The sequence below is a fragment of the Ceratosolen solmsi genome, unplaced genomic scaffold (assembly GCF_000503995.2).
Source record: "Ceratosolen solmsi marchali unplaced genomic scaffold, CerSol_1.0 scaffold10, whole genome shotgun sequence".
NCBI classification, from domain to species: domain Eukaryota; kingdom Metazoa; phylum Arthropoda; class Insecta; order Hymenoptera; family Agaonidae; genus Ceratosolen; species Ceratosolen solmsi.
Genome location: NW_011948412.1, coordinates 19229674 through 19255894, shown reverse-complemented (window position 1 = coordinate 19255894; position 26221 = coordinate 19229674). Strand labels below are relative to the sequence as shown.

Genomic DNA, 26221 nt, shown 5'->3' with positions numbered 1-26221 from the left:
AAATAAATATGAAAATTACTATAATAATTATTAATCGACATTTTTTTCACAGTATAAAGTCATATGATTCTATACTTAGATCTTCAATTTGTGTCGTTAATTTGCATAAAATATTCAACTATAATATATGACGCTATTAATAATTTTACTATATTAGAAAATATGTAATGAATATAAAATTTATAAATAATACAAATATAAACGGTAAAATACTATTCCAAGGCATATATTGCATATATTATGAACCTCCTTATTTTACAAAATCTATATTTACTATTTACAGTGTATTTCAATATAGATAAAAGATAACGTCAATGTTAAGTGTTACGTATAATATATTTGATCATTGTCTGAAAATCAAACGAATACATTAACAATATAAATAAGACGTATCATTTTCCATCTTCGAATTTAAAATTGCGTATTAAAATATAACAAAAGTCTTTAGGTTGATAGCTTGTAAAAAAAAAGTAATTGACCAAATCATTAGAGTTTCTGACAACGGAATGAAAATCGTAACGAGTTTCGATAAAATCAAAGAAAGGATCAAAGCTACAGAGACATCCCTGTTGCGGCCAGTCGTTAGCTCTACATCCTCCGACCAATAAGCACTCACTATTACTGTTCCAGGATCGGGAGTTCGTGGAGATGGAGGTGCCGTTCAACGGAGCACCCAAAAGGCCTGGTTCACCTTCGCCTCTGACCTCCCCGGCGCACAGCACCACCTCTCGCGGTGGTCTTCTTCAATCCTGCTGTGGTCGCTGCTACCCTCAGCGCTATCAGGTACGCGGTCGGCGCATCCTCGCTTCTACGACCTCAATAAGCGAGGCGCAGGCGACCACGAGTCAGGCGCTTCTGCAGCCGGCTGCAGGAGCCTCTAGCGGCGACGACGACCTCGTCCAGGTGCCGAACATCGCGTTCAGCGGGGAGAGCGAATCCGTCCATCGCTCGTGGCACCGCGAATCCTACAGCGAGACCCGCGTCTGAACTCCTAGTGCCTCGTCGCTCTCCCCAGCTTCCTTGTAATGCTCAACTATTCCCCTCTCAACTATTCCCCTCCCTCTTTACCACCGAGTTAGAAAGCCCCATTATTTTATCTTACTTTCGGGTGACTAGTGGTATTGGGATAACTGGAAGTGACAGATGGTTCGAGAGATGTAGAGTCGAATTTAGTGTCAAACAAATGGAATGATTTGTTTTCCTTAGGTTTTGCAAGAAGAAACGCGAATACATAGGATAAATCGTAGACGATCTTCGTTTTATAAGATTAGATTCTATTTATATATCTAATACATTTTAACTCTTCGGATTTTTAATCGTTAATCGCATTTAACATCGGCAGCTTATCAATTAACAAATTCCTTCTTAATTTCATTTTGTCTCAATACATACAACTTATATATAATAATTTTAATGTTTTCATGTATTTTCTAAAAGTAATAATGTCTTATTAATTAGGACTAAAGCTCAGTATTTATTGTAAGATAAAATTAATCTCTCTATTCTAGTAATTTATGTTTTAGCATCATATTAAAATACAGTCATAAGAACTGCATAATTTAAAGTATACGATTTAATTTGCTGATTATTCAAGCGTTCCTTGGAACTTTATATCAATAAAAATTCTAAGAAAATCATTTTAGATTTTTAATCTGTATCTTGAATTAATTTTTACTATTGTATATATACAAAGCATTTACGATCAATTAATACATATAATAATTTGGTCTTTAAAATAAATTAAACAAACAACAAATTAGTTTCATCTCATATTTTATTTTAATATTATATTTTAAGGTAGTAATCTTCTAATGGCCACAAGTACGATAAATATTTTATGCCAAAATATGTATAAATGCTAAATGCAGAAACCGGAGTTCTGATGTTCCTGAAATTTTAAAGACATATCGGTATGAAATTAATTATACATACAAATAAGAAATACAATAATTTAAAATTAATCACATTGGAATATTATCTTGAAAAAAAAATAAGCCTTTTGTCAATCAAATTTTAATTTACAAAGAATAACAATAATAAAGAAAACGAACAATAGGATTAACGGTAAAAGTATAACAAAGTAAATAATTAACAATTAATTTGAAATAATTCTATTCTAAACAAACCTTTGACATATTCTAAATATTTTTTATTCTACTATGAATAATATAACTAAATAGCATAATAATGTGTGTTTCCATAATACATAAGACAACATTAAATTTGAAATTAAAAAAGAACGATAGTTTAGCATAAGCTTTTAATAATTGTATCGAAGATAATAATATGAAATTCCAAATACATATTCTTGTAAGTGATGAAATGTAACGAATTTAAAATATAACTTTCTATTGTTTAACGTTTATCAGACAACAATTACAGCATTATAACTAAATAAGTTTTTGACATGTCTATAATAATAATAATAATAATAATAATAATTATTATAATAATAGTAATAAAAAAACTAAAAATAATAACAGTAATAATAATGATATTAATTATAATACTATTAATAAAATTAATCATAATAATAACAACAATAAAATCAATAACAACAGTAATAAAATAATAATAATAATAATATAATAATAATAATAATAAAAGAAGAAATAATATAAGTAATGATGATCATTTAATTTATTCACTAACCAAGTTTATATTTAAATATTTATAGATCAGTGCTTTATTTTTTATACTATTATGATATATTATAATGCATATCTGATTAAGAACAGTTATATTTATTTAATTTTCATTTGAAACAAGGGAAACAGAATACTGCACATAATATCTTCGAGTACTTTTCCCAATGAAAATCGCTATTTGATGACTTCGTGCTTTTATTAATCACTACGATAAAATCAGACGGAAAAAGTAACGAAATGATCGAATTTAGCATTCTTGTCGTAAAGTAGAATAATGAAATGATAATAAAGGACTTGATATTTGTGGCTGAACCGAACTTTCACATATGCATACACACAATCATCCACACACATACATACACACACGCGCGCGCGAGCGCGAAGAATAAATGCACACGTATATATGTGTATTAAAATAGTTATTCATAAGTACTATCAATATACAATCGTAATTAGTCTAAAAACAGGAATAGATTTTAATCCTCCCAATTAAGGATATCAGAGGATTTCACTGTATTGTATAAATTAAATTGTGGATCTTTTGTTAGATTACAACATGAGAATCACGAGTAACACCAGAATACTCTAATATTATGATTATGATTATTATTATAAAACTTGAATTTATCATCGATATTAATATTTATAATCATTATTGTTATTATTATTCTAACTTATATTATATTATTATAAATTATATGAACAGTGCATTTGTGTCGCGACGGTTAAATTTTAAATTGCTCTTCGTAGGTATCTCTGATTCTCTTTCTGACTTTTCTATTCATCATAGTTAAATCCAACAACTTAATCGATATAAAAACTATTCTACACTTTGTATTATTTACTTTTCACAAAATCGAAAATTAATTTTGAAAGAATCAAAATACTTGTCTTCAAATACAGAATCTACCTGTCGCCCAATTCGTGTCTTTGTATTAGATGTCACTCACTATAACTCCTGGTTGTTATTTTAAAAATAATCTGTTATGATCTTGAAATCCTTTTTTTAAATAATTTTATTTCACTACTTTTCGTAATAATGATAGAACTAACAAATTTTTTGCTTATTAGTAAAGTTATAGCATCTAAAATTTACGGTCTAAGTTGTATGGAGATTTTTAAATAAGTAAAAGTATTTTTATTTATTCTTAATGATCTGCATACTTGTAAATAATTACAGATTTATAAATACTTCGTTACATGTTTATGACTATTATAAAACAATAAATAATAAATATTGTTGGAAAGGAAAGTATGTAATGAAAGTATTAAAATTATTAATAAGAAAAATAAAATGTTCAATTTATTGTTATTGAAAAATTTTTTTAAACTGAATAAAAAAAAATAATAATAAATATATATATATATAGACGGAATGGATTGTGGAATAGATGAAGCATTAATAACTTGCAAATTGAAGTATAATACGGATAATTTAAGATAGAATTGGACAATCTTGTGTAGAGTCTAATGTATTTTAAATATCATTTAAATACAAGGTCTTTATAATTTAATATAAATATGTGACTAAAGATAATCAATTAATTATTGAAATAGAAAATAATTATGAAAACAATTTATAGATTGAAAAATATTAAATAATTATCATGTATGATTTTTAGTTTCAACAGATTCAGTTCATAAATGCAGAAAAGATATTTCAAATAAAGTTTTAAAATACGTTATTAGGCTCCAGTTAGCAGACCCTTTCAACTGGAAATATGATTCCACGAGAACCAATTTTGTCTCTTGGGTTAGTTATTCAGAAAAATTCGTTACTTCCGTTCTCAATCGGTAATCAATCGCGCACAAACCGATCCTAAACTAACTGTATGATTTTTTTTTATATAACTACTGTAATCGAGTTTAAATTCACATATTTTAAGTCAAGGATATAATATGTTATCTAATAAATTATATAATATAACAATTTTTTATATTTCTTTCATATAAAATGTACATATTTTATTTTTGTTCTTATTGAACTTGTATTAAAATAATTATTTCTTTTGGTATTGGAAACAGGATCGTTGTTCTATATTTGAAAAACCTAATATCATCTATATAAAGAATTGAAAACTTTATCGTCTTTAATATTGAAAATATTCAATTTCTATAGAGAACGATATAATGATTTATTTATATTATAATTTTACGAACTTTGTATTATGACATTGGCATTAAAATAATTTCTTGACTGTTATCTCGGTATAAAACATTGTGATATAAAAATCATGTGCTGTATCATACTTTGTTATTTATTGTAATGATGAACTCCTAATATTTAAACACACAATTATATGTTATTAAAATAAATAATTTCATATTTATGACAATCAATTTTTATATAATTTTCTAATATATAGATTAAATTGTGATAATTTGTACATTATTCAAATGCAAAAAAAATTATATCACACAGTATTTATTGATAAATTTATTAATTTTTTTATTAATAATTATGCGTATAATGTTGAAATCATAAGTTAATTAAATTTTTATAGTTTTACTTATTAAAAAACTTAAGTATTTACGTATAAGCACTGAATAATGTAGAAACTAGATCAAAAGATTTCAAGATCATTAAATAAGCATACGGTGATTAGGTATTTCATTCCTCTAGTCGTGAATTATAAATAAACATTGAACAAATATTTCTATGCAGAAAAATCTGATATTTCCTGTACATACAAAACGTACATCATTTTATTCGTCTCTAGATGGATAAACAGTTTCTAGTTATATATAAAAAAAAGAGAGTAACGTTATAGAACTTCATATAAAAAGAATCCCAACGTACTTTTGTCTTCCATTTTTAGAGAATTGCACAAAAAATATATACCTAGCTATATTCATATATACGTATATTTCTAATGTTTGAATAGCAACAATTACACTTCCGACTTTTTATCTTAATACAAAGAGTAATGAAAGAAAATTTATTAAAAAATAGTCTTAATATTTTTCGTTCACAAATTCCTTTAGCTATTAGACTTCTAACTCTCCGAATTTATCCTTTATACCTGCGTCTTTTACAAATTCGAAAACGCGTAGATTTCGCAATACCTAATACACATACACATACAAAATATACACAAAAAACACACACACGCGCGCGCCCACACACTCACATACATACACACATAAAAACAAACGAACAAGGAAACAAGCAAACAAACAAGATTATTGCAAATATGCGTTAGGCACCTGAGTCGTCGAGTCGCTAATAAAATACTTAGTAAATTCTATAATCTAATGAAAAGTGCATCGAATGTTTTCAGCATTTTACGATGTATTCTTTTTGATAAAAAATAAAAGAACTTATCATTTTTAAAAAGTAAATGAAAGATAATCATATTATAAACTGTAATATATATTGTATATAATATATACTGAAAATGTATGTATATATATATATATATATATATATATATATATTGCATATAATATGTACAAATAACAAAATTACAGAACTTTCGATACACTTTTCAAATCCGTGAAAGATTGTTCGTCGAATTTTCGGAGTGTCTCACAAAAACTATAAATATGAATTAACGACAAAACATTCTAGGTAGACGATTTATTTGTCTTTGGTGTAAATTAATGCGCTACACAAGGGTATACAAATTAAAAATTATAGATCGCCAAATTTTACAGACAAGGAAATATAAAGTATATGCGTAAGTGAAAACTGAAAGTTATGTGTCGACCCTATACAAATTTAGAATAAAGAAGGGTATTATATAACGTGATAAAATGAACCAGGAAACTAATAATTTAAAGTATAATCATAGTTTATTTATAAATAACATATGCGATAGCCTTGTAAATAGATAATGTCGGATAGACAACTTGTGCAAGAAAATAAAAAAGATATAAAAAACGCATCAGAACACAGGAATTATGAACCGTAAAAGAGGTTACGGAGATTTTAGATTATTAAGAATAAATTAAGTTTATAATTTTTACAATGCAATCAATAAATGACTGAAAGTCTTGAATTTGCACTTTCTCGATATACTTCCGAGCTTACGTATGTTTGCGATTTAATGAGGTGATTTAATTGATACAACAAGTGCATAAGATATTATAGGGGGTAGATCGACAGCTACAGCTAAAGTCGATGGATTGAATAGTAAAATTTAAAAATTGATTATAAGTCTTTCGATATGTCATCTTTGGTCATTTCTCACTAACAATTTTGTGTATGGACTTTAATTAAACATAAAAAATATATATGGCATACCGATACTTATATCGATAAACTTCTCCAGCTTAACTCATAAAATCGGATATATTGATAATCTCTTTAGATTTTATAGTTATATCCTTTTCAGATTATACTACTATATATTTGCTGAATGTACTCTGATATACCTAGACATACACGATTGATGAGTATCAGAATCAAACAATGAATCGATAAAATCGGTTATCTTAGAAATTTCTGTATTAAATAATATTAAAAATTATAACTGTGGTTGTAATTTCGTATTTCACTGCTTGCAATATAAATATAATTTATAAAATCTTGCAGAAATACCTGAATGCAAAGTTTAAACATTAAATGAAAAATAAATTCGCATTGCGAAATTTTCATTATACATGTAAGTATAAAAATATTTAGAAATACTTGAGAACATTCCGAGTAAGTGATAAAATATAAGATTGTAAATGTACTTTTTGCGGCCTATGAAATACTAAAAAGCGAAAAACCATTTAAGAGAAAAATAATATGTTAGGATTTATATATATATATAAATAAATATATGTATACAGAAAAATGGAAATAATTGCTGCGTGTAAAAACGCACTTCAAAAGAAGTTTTAGAGCTTTAGAAAATTGTTAAAAAATGTCAATAAAGGAATAGAATGGAAGGGTATACAATGAAACGTATAAATAATTAAAGTGTATTCATTATTTTAACAAATGATAACAATTACAATGTAGGTAGTCAAATGGAATCATATAAGAATATAGACGGTTAAATTTCATTAAAGTTGGAAATCATGAAATATGTATTAAACAGTAAGTTTTCTCATAATATGTACTATATTCACTCTTCTCTTGAGCATAGTTGATAAATTATATTGTTGTTAAATTATAAGGTATACTTAAAACTAACATAGTTAAAAACCTAAACTCCGTTGTTTCCTTTAAATTAAAAAAAGACTAATATAATTAATTAAAAGAGGCTTCAGTAATCTGTAAACATATATCACTATGAAGTAATATTAAAAATTTTCTATTCAATAAACTAATTTATTCAAAAATTATTTTATTTTATATATTTTATTATATAAAGAATATATATATATATATATATATATATATATATTTATATATATACTTAATAATAAAATATTATTAAAAAATACATTATTTAATACAGCAATAATAAGCGATGAAAAATAAAATAGCCAGTTTAATTTTTATTCGTTATAAAATTTCGAAATACAAATGATCATTTTTTTTTACGAATTTATGATTATTACTTACTATATGTTATATTAGATGAATTCTTTTTAAAAATAATAGAACACTGAAAACTTTAAAAATGAAATTTAATAAACTTTAAATATTAATATTATTTTCATTACAAATTATTTAATACAGCGATGAAATATTCTTTTTGATCATTCTCGAAGTGAATCGATCAAAAATAACATGATGTCAAATACGTTATTACATCTTTATTTGATTCATTTTTAATTATTTTTAAAGGAAACAACAAAGTTTATAGAAAGAGGCTAATTTCCTTTAGACTTGAATAAATAACAATATTATAGCAATGATTGCAGAAAATCCAAGAGAGGAAACAGTCAAGCGGTCATCCTTGCACAGTTATCGATCGTTTACGTGAGTGCGAATACATCAAACTTTGCTCTCCTTTTGCAGCCTTGATTATTTCACTTTTATAAATTCATGGTATTATCAAGACTTTACTTACCTTTTTAAGGTCGAAAAAAATAGGTGAAACAAAATTATGAGAAGCGTTAGTAAAAGGAGGAAACTTGAGCCCATTTATAGCTGATTTTTTTAATATAATTTTTTGATTTTTAAGATAATTGAAGGATCATAAAAATACATATTTTTTTCTGAATATGAAATAATTACATATAATTGAATATTTAAAAATTTTTCTTTTAATAAATAGAAAATTAGAGTTTTTGGCAAATGTATGAAATTGATTATACTATTCTAATACTGAAATAAAATTTAAAATTTTAATAAAATTTCCTTCAAAACGTTTTTGAACATTATCATTTATTTAAATTTAATATAATCGAAGTAATGAAAATTAACAAGAAAAATAAAAAAAAAATGCATAAAAAAATTCATACATGCATCACCTTGTAATTTTTTTGTAAAATAATCAAAATATCAAATCAATATATCGTTGTAAAATATAAACACTTCATAAAAACTAAGGGAAGGTAAATGCAAAAAATATATGAAGCACCCTTTAATTATCGGTATTTGGCAAATTAAAACAATGAAAATTTTCAGCCTTCTACTCATTTTATTTTTAGTATCAAAAGTTAATTGATGACTAATTGAAAAGGGCTTTTACCGCACTTGGCAGATGCTCGAGGAATTCCGTAAATCAGTTAATTAAAACTCTTAAGTAGAGAATGAATGGAAAAACAGAATGAGGGGAAGAGGGAATGCGTGAGAAATGAGGGGGGAGGGGATAGACAATGTTAATATTGATGCATTCAGTTCGTTTCTTTTACAGCGGAAAGGACATTGAGAGATTTCAGTATCTCAATGATGTTATATTATCCGGTTGTTTTTTCTTGTGATGCACCATTGTTCATTTCGTCATCATATCTATTTTGTATTGCAGGAACTGTTCATCACGACAAAAATGTAAGCGGCCTAATGCGCTATACGATAATAAATACGATATAATAACCCGTGCATATAAAGCAAACCTTATTTCATTTGCTAAGTAAACAATCACGTAAAAATCTGGGATTTATATTTTTAATAAATCGTATGTAATTAATGTAATATTGTGATTTGAAGTCAAGATTATACTTATAGCAAAGCCTTCTCTGTGTAAAGTATAATCAAGGAATGAATAAAGCGAAATAAGATAGTAAATAATATAACTTGATTTATACATTTGGTTTTACGCTAGATAGTTGTACTAATTTTAAGTGATCTTTAAAAACTCGTATAAAAATTATTAATCTTACTAATAAATATTTCTATTAAAAAATCTTGATAGTATAATATTTTAATAACAGGGAGTGGGCCTTCTCTTGTAGGTTTCATCATACAACTATAAAAATGTAATAGAATGTAATTGAAGTAGGTAATGTTGTTTTCTTAAATAATTAAGTGTTATATTAATTTATAATAAATACTTAAGGTTCATAAAGGTCATTAATGAAAAACATATTTTATTATAAAACGTAATTATGAATGATATCTAAATTTAGACGTAAAGATTCATTCGCTTGACATTACTTTTTTTTGATGAAATAATTCTTCCCTAATATTGTGATCAATAAAAACTTGTAATAAAATCCAATCATTTTACAATAGGCAATAGCAAAGATATAACATAAATTGGTGCTATTTGCATTCATTAGAGTTAGAACTATTCGAGAAAAATCAACTTTCAAACTACGGCTTGTAAGTCACGTCGCGACTGAGAATTTGTTCATTCTCGCTACTTTTATTTTCCTTTCATTTTCTATTTTAATGGCGTGACTTTTTTTTTCATTTTACTAGAAGAGCGTATATTGGATGATCAGTTATAATACCAAGTTATGTTATTTTATCTTTTTTGCGTTATTTCCTTCATTCTCACGTCCGTCGGGATAGAAATCCTCATTTAGTAATAAGCGACTAAGGATAAAGTATCAGTTTAACTCTTGTTATATCCTTCAAGTTTTATTTATTTTTTTTACGTTATTATATTTAGCTACTACAGTATGTAGAAAAAACATCCACAAGAAAAATATTTGGGTAATAAGCAATTTTATTCTGTGGACATTTGTAATGAAATCTTATCAATTTTTAGACAATTTTCAAATATCAGTATGTTAATTATTAATGAATTAAAAAAAAATTAATAAAAGTGAATGACTTTTTCATTGTGACAAAAATGTTTTAATGTATTAATTTTCATAATAAATCTTTAATAGAAGTTGTTAGTTCAACCTAAAGAAATTATCAGTGTTTAAAAATTATTTTTTTAATTTCACAATTATGTTTAACATTCTGTCTTGGCAATTTCTTTGACATTTTGGGCAAACTTACCGAGAAAAATATGTACATTAAAAGTTTTCATTCGGTTAACGTGTATTAAATAATACATTAATAGAAAATTTCAATTTATGTAATAAAAAGTTCTTCTATACAATAATATAAAGAAAATTTATGAAAAAATTCATATACAAAAATGTGAAAATATTCATATGCAGGCGTAGATTGCTCATTTGTATCTGTAACTTTCTTTTATTACACAAATAGTTGGTATATTTATTGGCCACACCTTGTGTCAGTATACATATTTATAATATTTTAGTATGCGTTACTTCAGCGTGAAGATGTAAGTGTGAAACCGAAATATATTTTTCATTGGTCTTCACATCACTTAATACACTCTTTGAAATTTCTATTTGTATTGTAATCATCCTATTTTCAATTCAAATTCGATGGATTTTTCTTTTTTATCTCAATTTTGCTCTGTCTAATCTAATATTTGTCTGATAGTCGATAAAAAATCAATTATGAGAACTAGTTCAACCTTAATACGGAAAAATAATCTTTGGAAAATACACGTTAATTCATTTTTGAATAATACATTTTCATTTATAATTTTCATAACAAATTAATGTATTAATTTTTTATTTCTTATTAATGTAATTATTTTAGTAATTTGAATGAATGTGTGTGTATGTATCTTCAGCAGCAGAAGATTAGAATGTTTGCATAATATAAATAACATTGATCACACATAGTTACATATAAATTATTAAAAATTATTTAAATTTTTTCCTTAATAAAAAGTTTTAATACGTATTAAATAAAAATAACAAGTTTCCACAATTATTTGTTTTACTATGTATAATATGAAAAGAATTGTTAGTTATATATTTTCATTTAATACATAAATATTAAAACATTTAATAATATTTTGAAAAATTTATATTTTGACGCTTGTAACTACAAAAATTTCGAAATGTGAAATATAAAAATTTGAATACATTATAATATATATATATATATATATATATGAAACAAATTTTAATTCAGATTATATTGAATAAATATAAAACAATCATTAACTATTTAAGAGTAGAAACGTATAAAATAAATTCGTAATCTTAATATTGTAGTTGAATCTTAATATCTTTATATTTTATGGAAGTAAATAATAGAGATGGAGTTTGCGAACTCGAGCTAAGAGAACTTTCGAACATATATTATTCTTATTACTTAAATTTATTTCATCTGTGTCAAAGGAAAATTTTTTAAAACTCATTTTACTTAAATATTAATCAAGTTATAAATTATACGTATATAGTTCAAAAGATTTATTTAGAAAATACAAGATTTTTAAGAGTTAGTTTTTACACAGAGCCGTAATAAAACCATAATTGTATAAATATAGAATTATTTAATTTTATTTTTAGCACATATATGTACATTTATGTATCCAATATTGTCTTGGTTGCAAAAATACGGTTTCTTTTATGAATTCTCCCTTTAACATTTATATTTATATGACCTTTTTACGCCAACGTGTATGTTTCTGATATTCGTTTCTGCCTTGCACGCCTAAGTAAATGTTCCAATGTACATATGTCCGTGGACGTGTAGGTTTTTGTCATTATGATATATTTACGAATGCAGTCATGATACATGTCAATAATGTAATGTGTCGAACAAATTTGCATATTCTTATTGGCAATGTAAAAGCTAACTCTATTTCCAATCATATTATAAGTAAATCAGTATATACATAGGTAAATTTATTAATTTTAAAGTCAATGTGAGTACATTAATAATTAAGGCATTTGAAGAAGAAATATTTTTTAATTTAAAAATTAAAATTTATATTAAATCCAACTCGTGTTTCATTATTATTTTATTGATTAATACCTGACTTTAAGAAAAACTTACAAAAAATTAATTGTCTAAGTTTTTTTGTAAGAAAATATTGAAATATATAATAACTATCAACCATTTTAAACATAACATTTAGCAAATAATAAAAAATTATACAGATTTCTTCAAGGCTTTCAGTTTTCTATTATTCATTAATTAGATATATATTTCAGACAGCAATTTCTAACACCAATTATTAAGAAATTTATAATGGATATTAAGTCAAATTCAAATCATGCCTAATAAATGCAATACTATTGGCCATTATCAATCTATATTTTATAAGATATAATATTCATTATATCGCGCTGAATTTTTACAAGAATATAAATGATTAACTAATGAATATTCAATTAAAGAAATACCGATATTTATGATATTCGGTAAAAATAGTTTTAAGCTAATTTTATATTAATTAATAATCAGAATATAGTTCTTGTACGATTAATAATTATGTTGTTAGTAAATAACAGATTCTATAGTAAATAATATAAAAATACAATGCTAACATATTTGTTATTTCATGCAAAATGAATTCACATAAAAATTAAATTGCTTTTTTAAACGATATTAAGGTATGTGATTATTTCCACATATGTACGTCAAGATCTTTTATAAAAAGTCCTTGGATTTATAAACGAATTTCGTTATTTATGAGTGAAAGGAATTTGATTAATATAAGCCATTACAAAAATTGCTTAATACTGTAACATTATTTTAAAAAACATACACCTTTGATCCATTGGAGCGAATATATTAACTCTGCATCGTAAAACTGTTTTTGTGTTCGATTTTACTTCGCTACTTATTACTTATTAATATAAAAATGATTATTTATACTATATAAAAAATCTATTCATAATTGATTAAATATATTCGATATTACTCTACTTTAGGAGTAATTTTGTTTAAAAAGCACCAGCTAATTAATTATATATTATTGACAATAAATAAAAAAGACTGAATAATATTTATTTATTTCCTTGTACCATTGTGGATTTCTAACAATGTTAATTTTAATATTAATTTTTTATTTTCTATACCTTCCAATTATCTCTATTGAAAAGAAGTTTTAGAAAAAATGTTAGTATCTATGTGATTATTAATTAATATATAGTACCAATCTTAAAATAGGCACAATGAGAGTTTCGATATGTCACTCCAAATGATTGAGCGCAGATAAAATATCGTAGATGATAGTTTGCGATTAATGATACGTAGTAGAAAACTAATTAGAAAAAGTACGCGGTAGTTAATAAAGGAGAAAAGCAGTCGAAAAGTAAAATAACAAAATTACTTTTATGGAATTCAACAAACAAACAGACGGATCCACAGGACGAAGCTGTTGCTGTAGGTTCGTCATTCCAGTCGCGGCATCCGCTCCAAATGAGAATCCAGGCAAGAAAATGACTAAAGTCGAATTTTCAATGTCCCCTAACAGAAAAAGTTCAGTAATTCTGGTTGTATCTCAATATACATCAAACGAGCTGTAGAGGTCTGAAGGCTCTAGAAGTCCCGTATTTGAATTATTAATTTGTATATAAAGATAGGGTGCCACATCCCTTTCGACTTTTCGATTTGTCGTAATTTTTATTATCCATTTTTAGCCTAAATAAAAAAATATTGATTATTCTACATTATTATACCTTATCGTAGTTTTTATGAAAAAAATTTCTTTGTAAATAAGTGATGAAATAAGCCCAAAATCTGTATAATTCGTTATAAGTATAGTTCAAACAAATTAATAATTTTCAAAGGATTGAATAATTTTTGAAATTTTACACAAATTTTTTATAAATTAATAATTATTTAAAAATATAATAAAATATTAATATCTATTGCCGATAATCATGTATTTGACTATATTTTTTTTAAATGACATAACTATGTGTTTTCATTATTATTCAATGTAAAGTTTTTTTCCCTTCTGAATTAAAATTTTGTTTACATTATTACAATATTCTCCAGCCTTCAGACTATTCGTGTTTAGATAGTAAAATTTGTTGTAAACATTTCTTATTAAAATGTGACAATTCACATTAATATTCCATACACATTTTCTAATATAAATAAATAATTTTGTTCATGTAAATAATTGTACATTATTGTAATTGCTAGGTATATATATTATATATATTTCGTTACAATTATCGCTGAATCCACATTTTCCTCAAATATACGCTCAAATATGAAGTAATAAGTTGTACTCCTCCAGTAGAGTAGAAGTTGATTTATCTTAAAATTATTGTCCTTTTAAATAATATTAATATATCTAAAATATTCGTAATATCTGATCTGTTGATAATTTGCTGATGTAATGATGCTGTGTTTATAAAAATTAATATTATAAAAAGTAGAAACTGATTTCTTGTTCAAAAAATAAAATTTAGTTTTACGCAAAGTTGTATACAATTAATTATTAATGTCACCTATGCCGGGAATTTGAATGATATAAGATTTATATATAATTATAAATTTAGTTGGAATGAATGATTTTTTAAATGAAATAAAATATCCTGTTAATAAAGCGAAAATTTTATTTCAGTTAAAGCTTTCTAATTTGCTCTCATTTTTTATAAAATGAGCAACGAGCGTTGTAAAAATAAAACCTATTGAAAATTTATTTTTCTTATAAATTATTGAATGTTTAATGGACTATCCTATTCAATTGTTACGCTGTGTTTTTCCTCTTTCATTTCATTTCTTCGACCAAAAATCTAATAGGATATATAGGAATATAATTTCTAAATCCTATAAACATACATAAATACGTAGATGCATTCAAACATGTGCAGATATATACATATATGTACATATATATATATATATATATATATATATATATATATATATATATACACATACATAAAATAAGCATTAAAAATCCTATAGCTGTTATTAAAGATATTTCATGTGTATATTTTATTACTGCTATATGTTTGTAGCTCAAGTCATATTAGAGACATGTTAAAATATCGTTTAATAATAAATTTTTAGTACTTCTTTATTTTTAATTGTTCACTTGGGTTCGGTAATATAGAACATTTAAATAGTATTGAAAGTATCTATAAATATTAATTATGAATTAATATTGATTATGTACGATTGATAATTACAATTTAGTATTCATTATTTAACGATAAAAAAAAAACAATTTTTTGCAAATAATTTTTTAAAATATATCAGATGTAAGAAAACACTATTTGTTAAAGTCATTAATTATTCCTGTGTTTTTTTATTTGATAGACTGACATATCGCATAAAATTAACAAAATCGCGTTTCTTTAAAGAGACAGAATTGCATGATATCGTATCACTTAAAAAATTTTGTTTCGTGTTTTATCTTGTTTCTTGAAATGCATATCTACGGTCAGTTGATAAGGATAATAAGGGTTTCCACGGAATATTAATTCATTGTATAATAATTATCTAAATTTGTATAATATAAATCTTCATATAAATCTTCTACTTTTTTACTAGGTAATTAATTTTTTTAAATCGGTAAATCAATATGTCCCAATATAGCCAATTAAAAATATTAATACTATTCTTTAAATATGACGAACATATTTTGTGAATAATAAAATCATTTTCTATAATTTTAAAATAATTTTAATTTACAAATTTACTACCTCAAAATATGAGTAAATTTCATCTTAAGCTATCAATTTCTTTTTGTATTTAAAGTTCTATCTAATATAGATAAATATACATGATTCAGATCGTAGTATAAAATATAACAGCTATAAATAAAATTCAGGAATATCGGATAATAACATAACTTTCTATTTGTATTTTACAAATATGTACGTACTTCAAGTTTCTTGAATTCTAGTAAAAGTATAGCAGATAATTCGATTGCATATTCTATCTGAATACACATGTCAAGTTGTATATATAATGTTAAATGAAAGAATTGGAGCACGAAGTTACGCCCGTTAAATTAAGAAATTGTCAGTAAGAAAAATCTTTTTCTTGAATAGTCAAGCATATAGAATGAAAGTAACAATTACTATGAAATAATATCAAATTAAAATAGTATATGAGAGAAAGAGAAAAGATCTCGGTAACGTTTAAAATTCTACAAATAAGTTCTAAAAATAATAAATAAGTTCATTACTTTTTTAATTCAAATAATTTTTAATTATTCGAAAATGAGCAGAAAGATTTATAATGCTAGATAAATTATTGCAGAATAATATATAATTGAGCAGATCATAGTTTTGAAATTGGCTTTTAAACTAAAACATTATCAGTCAAGTGACTCTTACAAATTGAAATATTCATTTATGACATTTTTAATGTATCATTAAATCCTAAATTTTTATGATTTAGGTGGAAACTTTCGATTAGATGTAAAAAATATCTTTAAATATTATAGACATAACTAGATATAATTAATCATGGTTACAGTTTTCCTACTTGTTTATTAGTAATTTATAAAAATCGTTGGTTACCATTAAAATTAGATCTAATAGTTATAGTTATTACATAATATACTCTTAATAAGGTAGTATTATCTTTAGATTGCTACAACATCATTGGCTTCGATTTTCACTCCCAATTATAAAATCGAACTGACGGATTCTTAGATTTCATGTAATTAAATTACGCTCAATAGTATTTAATTTGTCTCGTAATATTATACGAATTGCTTGTGATAATATAAAATAGTTTTCTCGCAGATTTGCAAAGGATATTAAATGCTTTCAGTCTCATTCTACATAAACACATAATTTTGATATATGCACGTATATTTGTGTAAGTTCTTAATCCATATTTAAACATAGCTTTCGTATATGTTATATTTATAGAAAAGCAAACATTATAAAAATTATTGTAAATGTAATTTAGAGTCTTCTAGTCACTATTAAAAAAATTATTCTCCTATTCAATAAGTTTGTGTTATATATAAGAAATTTATTAAGTTTAAATTGTGGTTGAATACCAAATGAATACATCTGTATTTCTAGTAAACTTTAAATTTTTTCGAACATTGATAATTTGTTTGTTATTTTAACTTGCTATAATTCTAGCAGTAATAACGTACGTAATAGAACGAGGTATAGTGATATATATATATATATATATATATATATATATATATATATATAGACATGATTTAGGCAATTTCAATTGCATGCAGTGAGTGTCGAGAGAGAGAGAGAGAGAGAGAGAGAGAGAGAGAGAGAGAGAGAGAGATGGAGAGGGGGTGAAAATATTGCGTATGCGCGTGTGCATGTATATCTGTGTGTGCGTGTCTGTGGATGTATGTGACAAATGTACATAGATTAGATGGAACATAGCGTGCCCGCTAACAGCAAACAATTTGTGTAGAGCGTGTGCTTGTGGTTATGGATTTTTCAGCAGGCCTACAGTCAATACATCCCGGCCACGAGGGCCCAAACCTCGTCAGGCCAACCTGGTGGAGGCCAAACGGGTACTGGCGTTGGAACCGATGACACTTACCTCGTCGAGGCCTCATTCTGAGTGCGAGACGAATCCGCAAACATGTGTTTGCCCTAAGTCCGAGTGCTTGTCTAACTATTTCCCCGCTCTGCACAACATTTTAATATCGTGGAAATTGCACATATGCATTGAGACAGATGATAAATATGGAATCAGAACCTGATACTCGATTGTAGACATTGCGATATTAGCACTTGTTGAAAGAATGATATTTAAATATATGTATACACGCGCGGGCGCATACACACATGTGTGTACATAAATAGAGAAAATAGAGAGAGAGAGAGAGAGAGAGAGAGAGAGAGAGAGATAAAGCACGAACAATAATTCTAAATTAATTAACACCACCTTTAGCTCTATTGACACGACTGATTCTTGCACACACATACGTAGAATCAAACATTTAGTGGTAGCTTCGAATGTTAACTGAAGACTTAACGAATAAAGATAAAATATAATTGATGGACAGACGTAACGGCACATAACCTGTTAGTTTTTCTTTCCCATTTATTCCCGATGTTTATCGGTAGGAAAGAAAATGCTCACGGACACTCAGGGGATACGTACACCTACGTGTGCGTTCTCACGAGTTCCGTAGGAAGATACTTAAAGATTTAATTGACAAAATCAAACTAAGCAACAGCAATAAACAAGCCAAGGCAGGCAATCAATCAAAAAATTCTTCTATTTCCCTATTTCTCATGTCAACTAACTCAACGATCAACTGGTGTTTCATCGATTGTTCATCAATCCGTTTTCAACTCTGCATTATTCGGCCAACGACGACGACGACAACGCCGATGGCCTCGACGATGACAATATCACGATTCATCGTTAATCGTCGCCAATACCAATGATGATCGCATTACGACTGTCACCTTCCTTGAACGTGCCCTGTGATTCTTGGAATTTTTGAATTTGAATAACTTTGATTCAAAAACAAACGACCGATCAATCATATATGGATGTTATTGTGACAATGGAATGATCGTGCTATACGAACTGTACTATGCTTACAAATAACCGAACTGATGCTGGAATCCTCATTATAACGATTATTTGCGATGAAATTTGTAATGACAATACATCGATATAAAAATAAAAAATATATATACATATATATATATCATCGTCGATAATAGAGCTTGTCGTATCAGCTAACTGCCACGGAAAACAAGGATAGAGTGGTGCTCATATACAGCGATCGTATAGAAGTAAAAATAAAGGTAAAGAATATTTGGGAAAAGAGACATTCATACTGCATAGACACAACAAATTTTTTTGAGCACGTCAATTGCTGACAGCGAATGATCATTATAACATTGATTATATATCTCGATATATTGTATACTGATGTCAAGCACATACGCTTTTATATTTATAACGTTAATAAATGTGCAGAAGAATAGCTCAATGTACAATGACAAACTAGCAAGATATGTAGAGGACTTTTAATAGATATTCAGAGAGGGAGAGAGATTAAGAGAACACGAAAAGTGGAGGAGGATTTTTCTCCTGTATCATCATTGTATGAATCCTGTGAACAAACGAGAAACATCTAGAAAAATCGCTTCGCCTGGCTTCTTCCTCTATTTATTATTGTGAAAACATAAGCTAAATTCTCAGAAAAGAAGAAACGTGGCCATAAGTGTGGATCTTTTTTATATTCTTATACTTCTATATATTCTTACATTCTCTATGTCTCGGTGTCTATTTTATTTATAGCCTGCATATTTGCATCAATACCTTCACACATATCGTCCAATTAATTAACAAGATTGCTTATTTTATGCTATAATATGGCTTATTTTTCATTCTTTTTGTATCTATACTCACTTTTAAAAAAATTTTTTTTTTTATTTTTATAATATAATAAAATGATTATTGCTTTATATAAATTTATTAAATTATCTCTCTCCCATATTTTACAATGGTTAAGAATTTTCATTGTATTCATTGATTGTATACAATGACCCTTCTTACTTTTGTAAGAATCTTGATTCATTCTATAAACCTGAACTAATTTATGTGTAACCATATATTGATGTTGTTGTGATATTAACATTAATAAATTGAATGCTTACTTTATGAATATATTTTATCAATATCATTTAACTCACTATAGTTGTATGTAGTCTACAAATTTAGTTTAATATTGTTATACTTATTGAGTTTATATATATATATATTATAGACATTATTATGATTTTTTATGCAATTTTAATTATAACAAAATTATGATATCTATGGTAAATGACTAATTGTACTAATTCTAATTTATTGTTACTAAATGTTTTACCTGTATTCTCTGTTAATTATTAGAGAAACGTATGAAAATCCTAATAAATATTCATAGTATTGCTTATGTACGTAGTCTTGCTGTAAGATAAACGAAGTAAAAAATTTATGTCGCATGTCGCTTGAAAATGTAGTTCGCTTTGATTCCATACATACTCGCATACATACTTGCATATAGGTATATGTATATATATATACATACGTATACATAATTTATGCACGTGTGTGCGTGCGGGAGCGTGTAAGTGTGTAAATGTCTTTTCTATAGTTCTCCATTTTTAAATCGCTTTGACAAAAGTAAGCAGGGTTTCTACGGATTTGCGTAGATATAAGTGCACACGATAGAAGCTTGAACTTCTTTATTGAAACATGAAAAGAAAGAAAATGCCATTGCTATGAGATCCTGCTTCTTTTGCGAAACATAGAAGAGGATATTCTTGTGTACTAGTAATTCTTTTTTTAGAAGGGGAGCATGGAAAAAATGTGTTGAAATGAACAAGAAAATGAGATGTGAGAATGATTAATATAGCGAAGTAGAAAGACGCTTTAAATAGAGAACAGTGGAAAAGATAATTGAATGTATGCAATAGTCTCTGTTAAAAACAAATATTATTTTTACAATACGGATCGCTACAAATAATTCGTATTCTATTGATACGTGGAAACAAGAAAGTCAATTAAACGATATAAGACAGTGAATAATTTATGGCATTTAATCAATTCTTTCAGTATAAACATTTTCTCTTTCTTTGCAAGTGATATACTGTGCATCAATAAACATATAATTTCATTGAATTATTAAAAAATGAAAAGGTAATTTTATATATATTAATTTATTAATACGAATTATTATACTTAAAATAAATTTACAATATATATTGTTTTTAAATCCAAGTTTATTCTGCACTTTACTATGTATTTTATTATTAAAGTATCAGATTACGGTAAAATTAAATTATGTATCCTATGTACAAAAGTACAATTCATCAAACGAACTTAACAAAGGCAAAATCATTAATTTTTTTTAATTTTTTCTTAACAGAGATGTGAGAGTGATTGTAAGCTTGAGATAGAGATAGCTAGAGGCGACAAGAATGATAACAACACAAGGCCGACAAAGAAGAAAGGAATTGAAACATGTCCGAAATGCCAATTGTTACAGGACTTAAAGAAGCGCGGTTCCCACACCTGCGACATGCAGGCCCTACAGCCACTTCCAGTTCCTACCACCGCCATGCCTGCTATGAGTACATCCGGTGGGCAGTCACCACATACGGTTTCGGAGACTGCATGAGTCGATATCAGAGACCAATAAGTACTACCACGACCTCAACCACAACTATCACCAATCCGCTATTGATTCACCTACTACTACTGAACCAACGACCTCCTCTACTCGCTCGAACAATAATGACAGTCAGACTTATCTGGTATTGCTTATATGGTGAGCCCATTAAACTACCTTCAGCTTCTAAGATTTCTGGGCTGTCTTCGCGTCCATCAGTGTTTTTAGTTCTAGGACTTCGAAATGTCATTTCTAATGCAATCTCAGTTAACGGTTGTGTAGAATTCAATGTGATAATGATAAAACCAAATTAACTACAGTTGATCAAAAGATAATTGACGTTTCACTTTTTCTCTACTAATAATTCATTGTCTAGGAGAAACATTGATTATCAATTAATTGTGCGTATATCTTTGTAAAGGCTTTTAGAAAGAACAAATAAACCAAAAACTCAAAAGTATTTAAAATTTTTTAATTTGTGACGATAATAATGATTTTGTTTAATAATTGAACGAAGAAACAATGTGTATAATATATTTATTTTTATTGGAATAATATTTCAAATTATATGCTTTATAAATTTATTTCGAGTTATTTTCTGTCGAAAAATTCAAATTAAAATTTTTTTTCTAAATAAAATATATTCGCAATATGTTGCAAGAATCCTTTGAGCAAATAATAACAATGTCATTGTTATAATAATATGGATATGGACAATTTGGATGCGAAGGTAGCTCTCATTTTGCTTTAAGTGTAAGGTAAATAATACAAAATCATCAATTTCCAAATAAAACTGATTGAAACGTCACATTAAGAAAGCTTTCAAATAAATATAAATACATAATGAATAATAGTGTAGTTGCGTGTAAATGTACGAGTATCATCGATAAATGTGATTAGAAGGGAAAGAAATTTTGAAATCCTATCGAGACGAATGAATATTTCAAAGCCTACTAATACTCTGTTAGGTTTCGATTGATTTAATAGCGAGGCATTGAAAAATAGTATTAATTACTATCTCGGATTCGTCCAAGAACAACTATTGAAATGACACTGAGATATAAAAATGAATGAACGAATGTTGAAAGTATAATTGTTGATTGCGATCTAATACTGGTATTATAGCTTACCCGCGGAAGGTATTCTAGGAATCTCATGATAGCTAAGACATAAATATGGAATTGGATACATTCATATTGATTGGTATCAAGTATTATGTCGATTCAATCTTAACGCACAATTTTTCCAAAACTTAAGACCATTATTCTTGTTTGTTTTTTTTCTATTTTATGACGAAAGGTTATATTTCTTTATCATGCAGCATTACTTTCTATTCATGAAAATTTCTTTTTTACACTATCCACTGTGGGTAATGTGGGTTTAATATTTATCCTCAGTTGTAGCATGTGTACATACAATGTTCAAGCATAAAATACAATTATACAATATGCACATTTATTTATATATTGAAATCAATTTTTTCGTTTGTTTTCATTTAATTATCATAACTTTTTCTTCACACTTTGTGCATTTTTTTACGATTATTACTTAAAGTTATAATTACGAGAGCTCGAAAAAGAATAATAAAAGAGAATAATACATAAGTTATGTAGTGCTGTGAATAAGGAGAGGTGACATAAAAATAATAATGTAAAATGGATTCATAAGTGATAAAGAAAAATGTAAAAAATAAAAGCATTCGACTCAAAGGAAATCTCCAAATGATCAAGAATGAAGTTAAGTATCCACTTTGACGTATTTATTTAATTCGATGGCTGTATTCGAGAAGAATAAGAAATACACTAACTTAATGATTAGGAAGTTTTCATAAAATATGAGCTGGAATTTCTGTAGGTAGTAATTCGAGACGTTTGGTGCTACATATAGTTCCATGCAGTTTGAAACGACTTGTTCTTAGGCTGGTGATCGTCCCTTATTAATAGATGGAATTGGACTATTTTACCCGTACATTTATACTATAACTAATGAAAATTGCTCATACTAAAAGAGCTGTAGATAAGAATTTTTATCTTTAGCATTTTTTCACGTTCTAATGTTTTTACTACAATGACTACAATTTAATCTAGCTAATATTTGATAATTCATCTTTCAATTTAAAACAATCAGTCGATTTTAATTAGGTAAAGGATGTATTAATTATTAAATAATTAAAAATGATGTCTAACCATGTCAACTCGATTTAAATTACATTATATAATAAAATATTTAACAAATTTATGATTTTTTCGAAGACATTTCTTCTTGTAGTTCATTAACTAGGAGACTTACCGTAGTGTAGACATTTTTCACGGAATTATAATCGATAATAATAATTTTAATTATTGTTACATATTATAAATGTTAAAAAATTATGGAAATATACACCAATGACTTGAAATAATAAATTTCATATGCGCAACCATTCGACGTTATCTTCGTTCGCCTCTGCTGGGGATTTCACCTCTATTTTTTATCGAGCTATATAAAAAGAAATACCCATGGTTTCAAGATTATTGAGATCATAAATTGATGATTCTTCTTTTCTGTTTCAAGAACAATGCTATAAACGAAAGATATATTTTTATATTTTTAACAATTATTCCAACATTCCTTTTTGGGTAAATAACTTTTAGTATGTCAATGTCTTCATCTTCAATTTCAACTTATATTGATATTTCTTTTTCTCTCCTCATAATAACGTCGAATCTAATAATAATTTTACATTAACATATCTATATAATTATTTATTATTTACATTACATATTTATAATTTTTCTTTAATATAAGTAATTACATTGTACATTACAAATCCACACGATTTGTTGAAATGGTCTTAAAATCTTAATTGCTTTGCTTATTTGCGACAATCTATACAACAACTTTACTATTTCTCTTATTGCAATATTGATTCTCATTATTGTGTGAAATTAAATTTGAAAATTTAAATTAACATTTCGGAAAATCTTGGACATAGAGTATATTTCAAATAGGAATTTCTTAACATAGATCCATTTCGGTCAATGAAATTACAAATCTAATGTAGAAAATTTTTCCATATTCTAGAAAAAGAAAAAAGGCGAAGAAGCGTGGAGGGAGAAACATAGCGTAATAAAATTCTATATTCTTCTTTATATTTGCAGCTGCGATGACAGACAAATTCAAGTGAATCAGAGGTACCGAGTGCCAAGAATTTTTAAGGATATGACCGGCGAGCGTCGCACGTTATCATCGGCTGGATGGATGAACGAAGATGGGATATAAAAACATTAAAATTAAAATTAAAATTAAATTTATAACATTAAAATAAATTTTGAACAGAAGCTTATTGATAAATGGAGATAAAATATAGTTTATAATAAAAAAAAATATAAAATTGTAACAGCAGTTCCGGTATTATGGAAAGAAATATATAATAATATATTGCGCCTTGTAATATAAAAAAAGTGTAGGTTCGACCTTAGATTAGTTGCTCTTTGGAACTTGTCTGCGCAGCAAGCTATTTATTTTTCTTTTTCATTAATTTGAAATGTTGATAGAAAATTATAGATGATAATGAGTCTAGGGGAAAAGATAAAACTAAAAAGAAATCTGAAAATGCAATAAAGATATCCATTGTAAAATAGTGGCCTTTTCTCGTTCTTGCAGTATAGATCACTGAGTAGGAAATAGTTTAAACTAAAAATATATACAACAGTCAGTAGTTTTCAATAGTTATTAATAAAGCTATGAAATAATAGATATATCTTTGTTTTATAAAGAAAAATAATGTTTCCATCTATATATTTATAAAATCTATATATTAAAAATTTATAGAGCTCGTTACGTTTCAATTAAAATCCATTATTTCTAATAATAAGTAATTGGTGTTTTTACAAAAAAGTATCAGTTTTGTATAAATTTAATTTTATTAAAATATTGACTCCTCATATAAATTTAAATAGCCTTTGACATTAACAATGATTTATTTCAAATTTAGACTTAATCAATATCAATTTTCAGTGCATGCAATATATATATATTATTTTTTATATATTAAATATATATATATATATATATATATCTGATACAATTAATATATGTATTTTTTTTTTTAATTAGTTGAAAATTAAAAATTCTATCTCAATTAAATAATTTAATTTGTTCGGAGATAATGAAAAATGCTGATCTTAAAAATTAAAATCTTCACAATAACTCATATTTTTTACTAGTGATAGGGGCGAATTTTTGCAATTTTTGCTGCGTTCGATGAATTAAAATAAAGAAAAAATTCCGGTGAACAATAATCTGTAATACTGATGATAGAGATAAAAATCGCATATGTATGCGTCAGTGGGTACAAAATTATCTGATATGCAATGATAGTAAAATAGTTACAAAACAGTAGGGAAA

At 26.3% G+C, this 26221-nt stretch overlaps 2 protein-coding genes across 2 annotated transcripts; both read left to right on the top strand.

Moving 5' to 3' along the window:
• Positions 1-632: 632 nt before the first annotated feature.
• On the top strand, positions 633-18285 carry LOC105361604 (potassium voltage-gated channel protein Shal-like). The gene is made up of 2 exons (XM_011498858.1): positions 633-783; positions 18148-18285. Exons 1-2 carry the CDS (start codon positions 649-651, stop codon positions 18268-18270), a joined length of 258 nt encoding a protein of 85 aa, XP_011497160.1. The 5' UTR covers positions 633-648; the 3' UTR covers positions 18271-18285.
• Positions 18286-21672: 3387 nt separating this feature from the next.
• Positions 21673-25112, top strand: LOC105361594 (uncharacterized). The gene is made up of 2 exons (XM_011498847.1): positions 21673-21991; positions 24973-25112. Exons 1-2 carry the CDS (start codon positions 21685-21687, stop codon positions 24996-24998), a joined length of 333 nt encoding a protein of 110 aa, XP_011497149.1. The 5' UTR covers positions 21673-21684; the 3' UTR covers positions 24999-25112.
• Positions 25113-26221: the final 1109 nt, after the last annotated feature.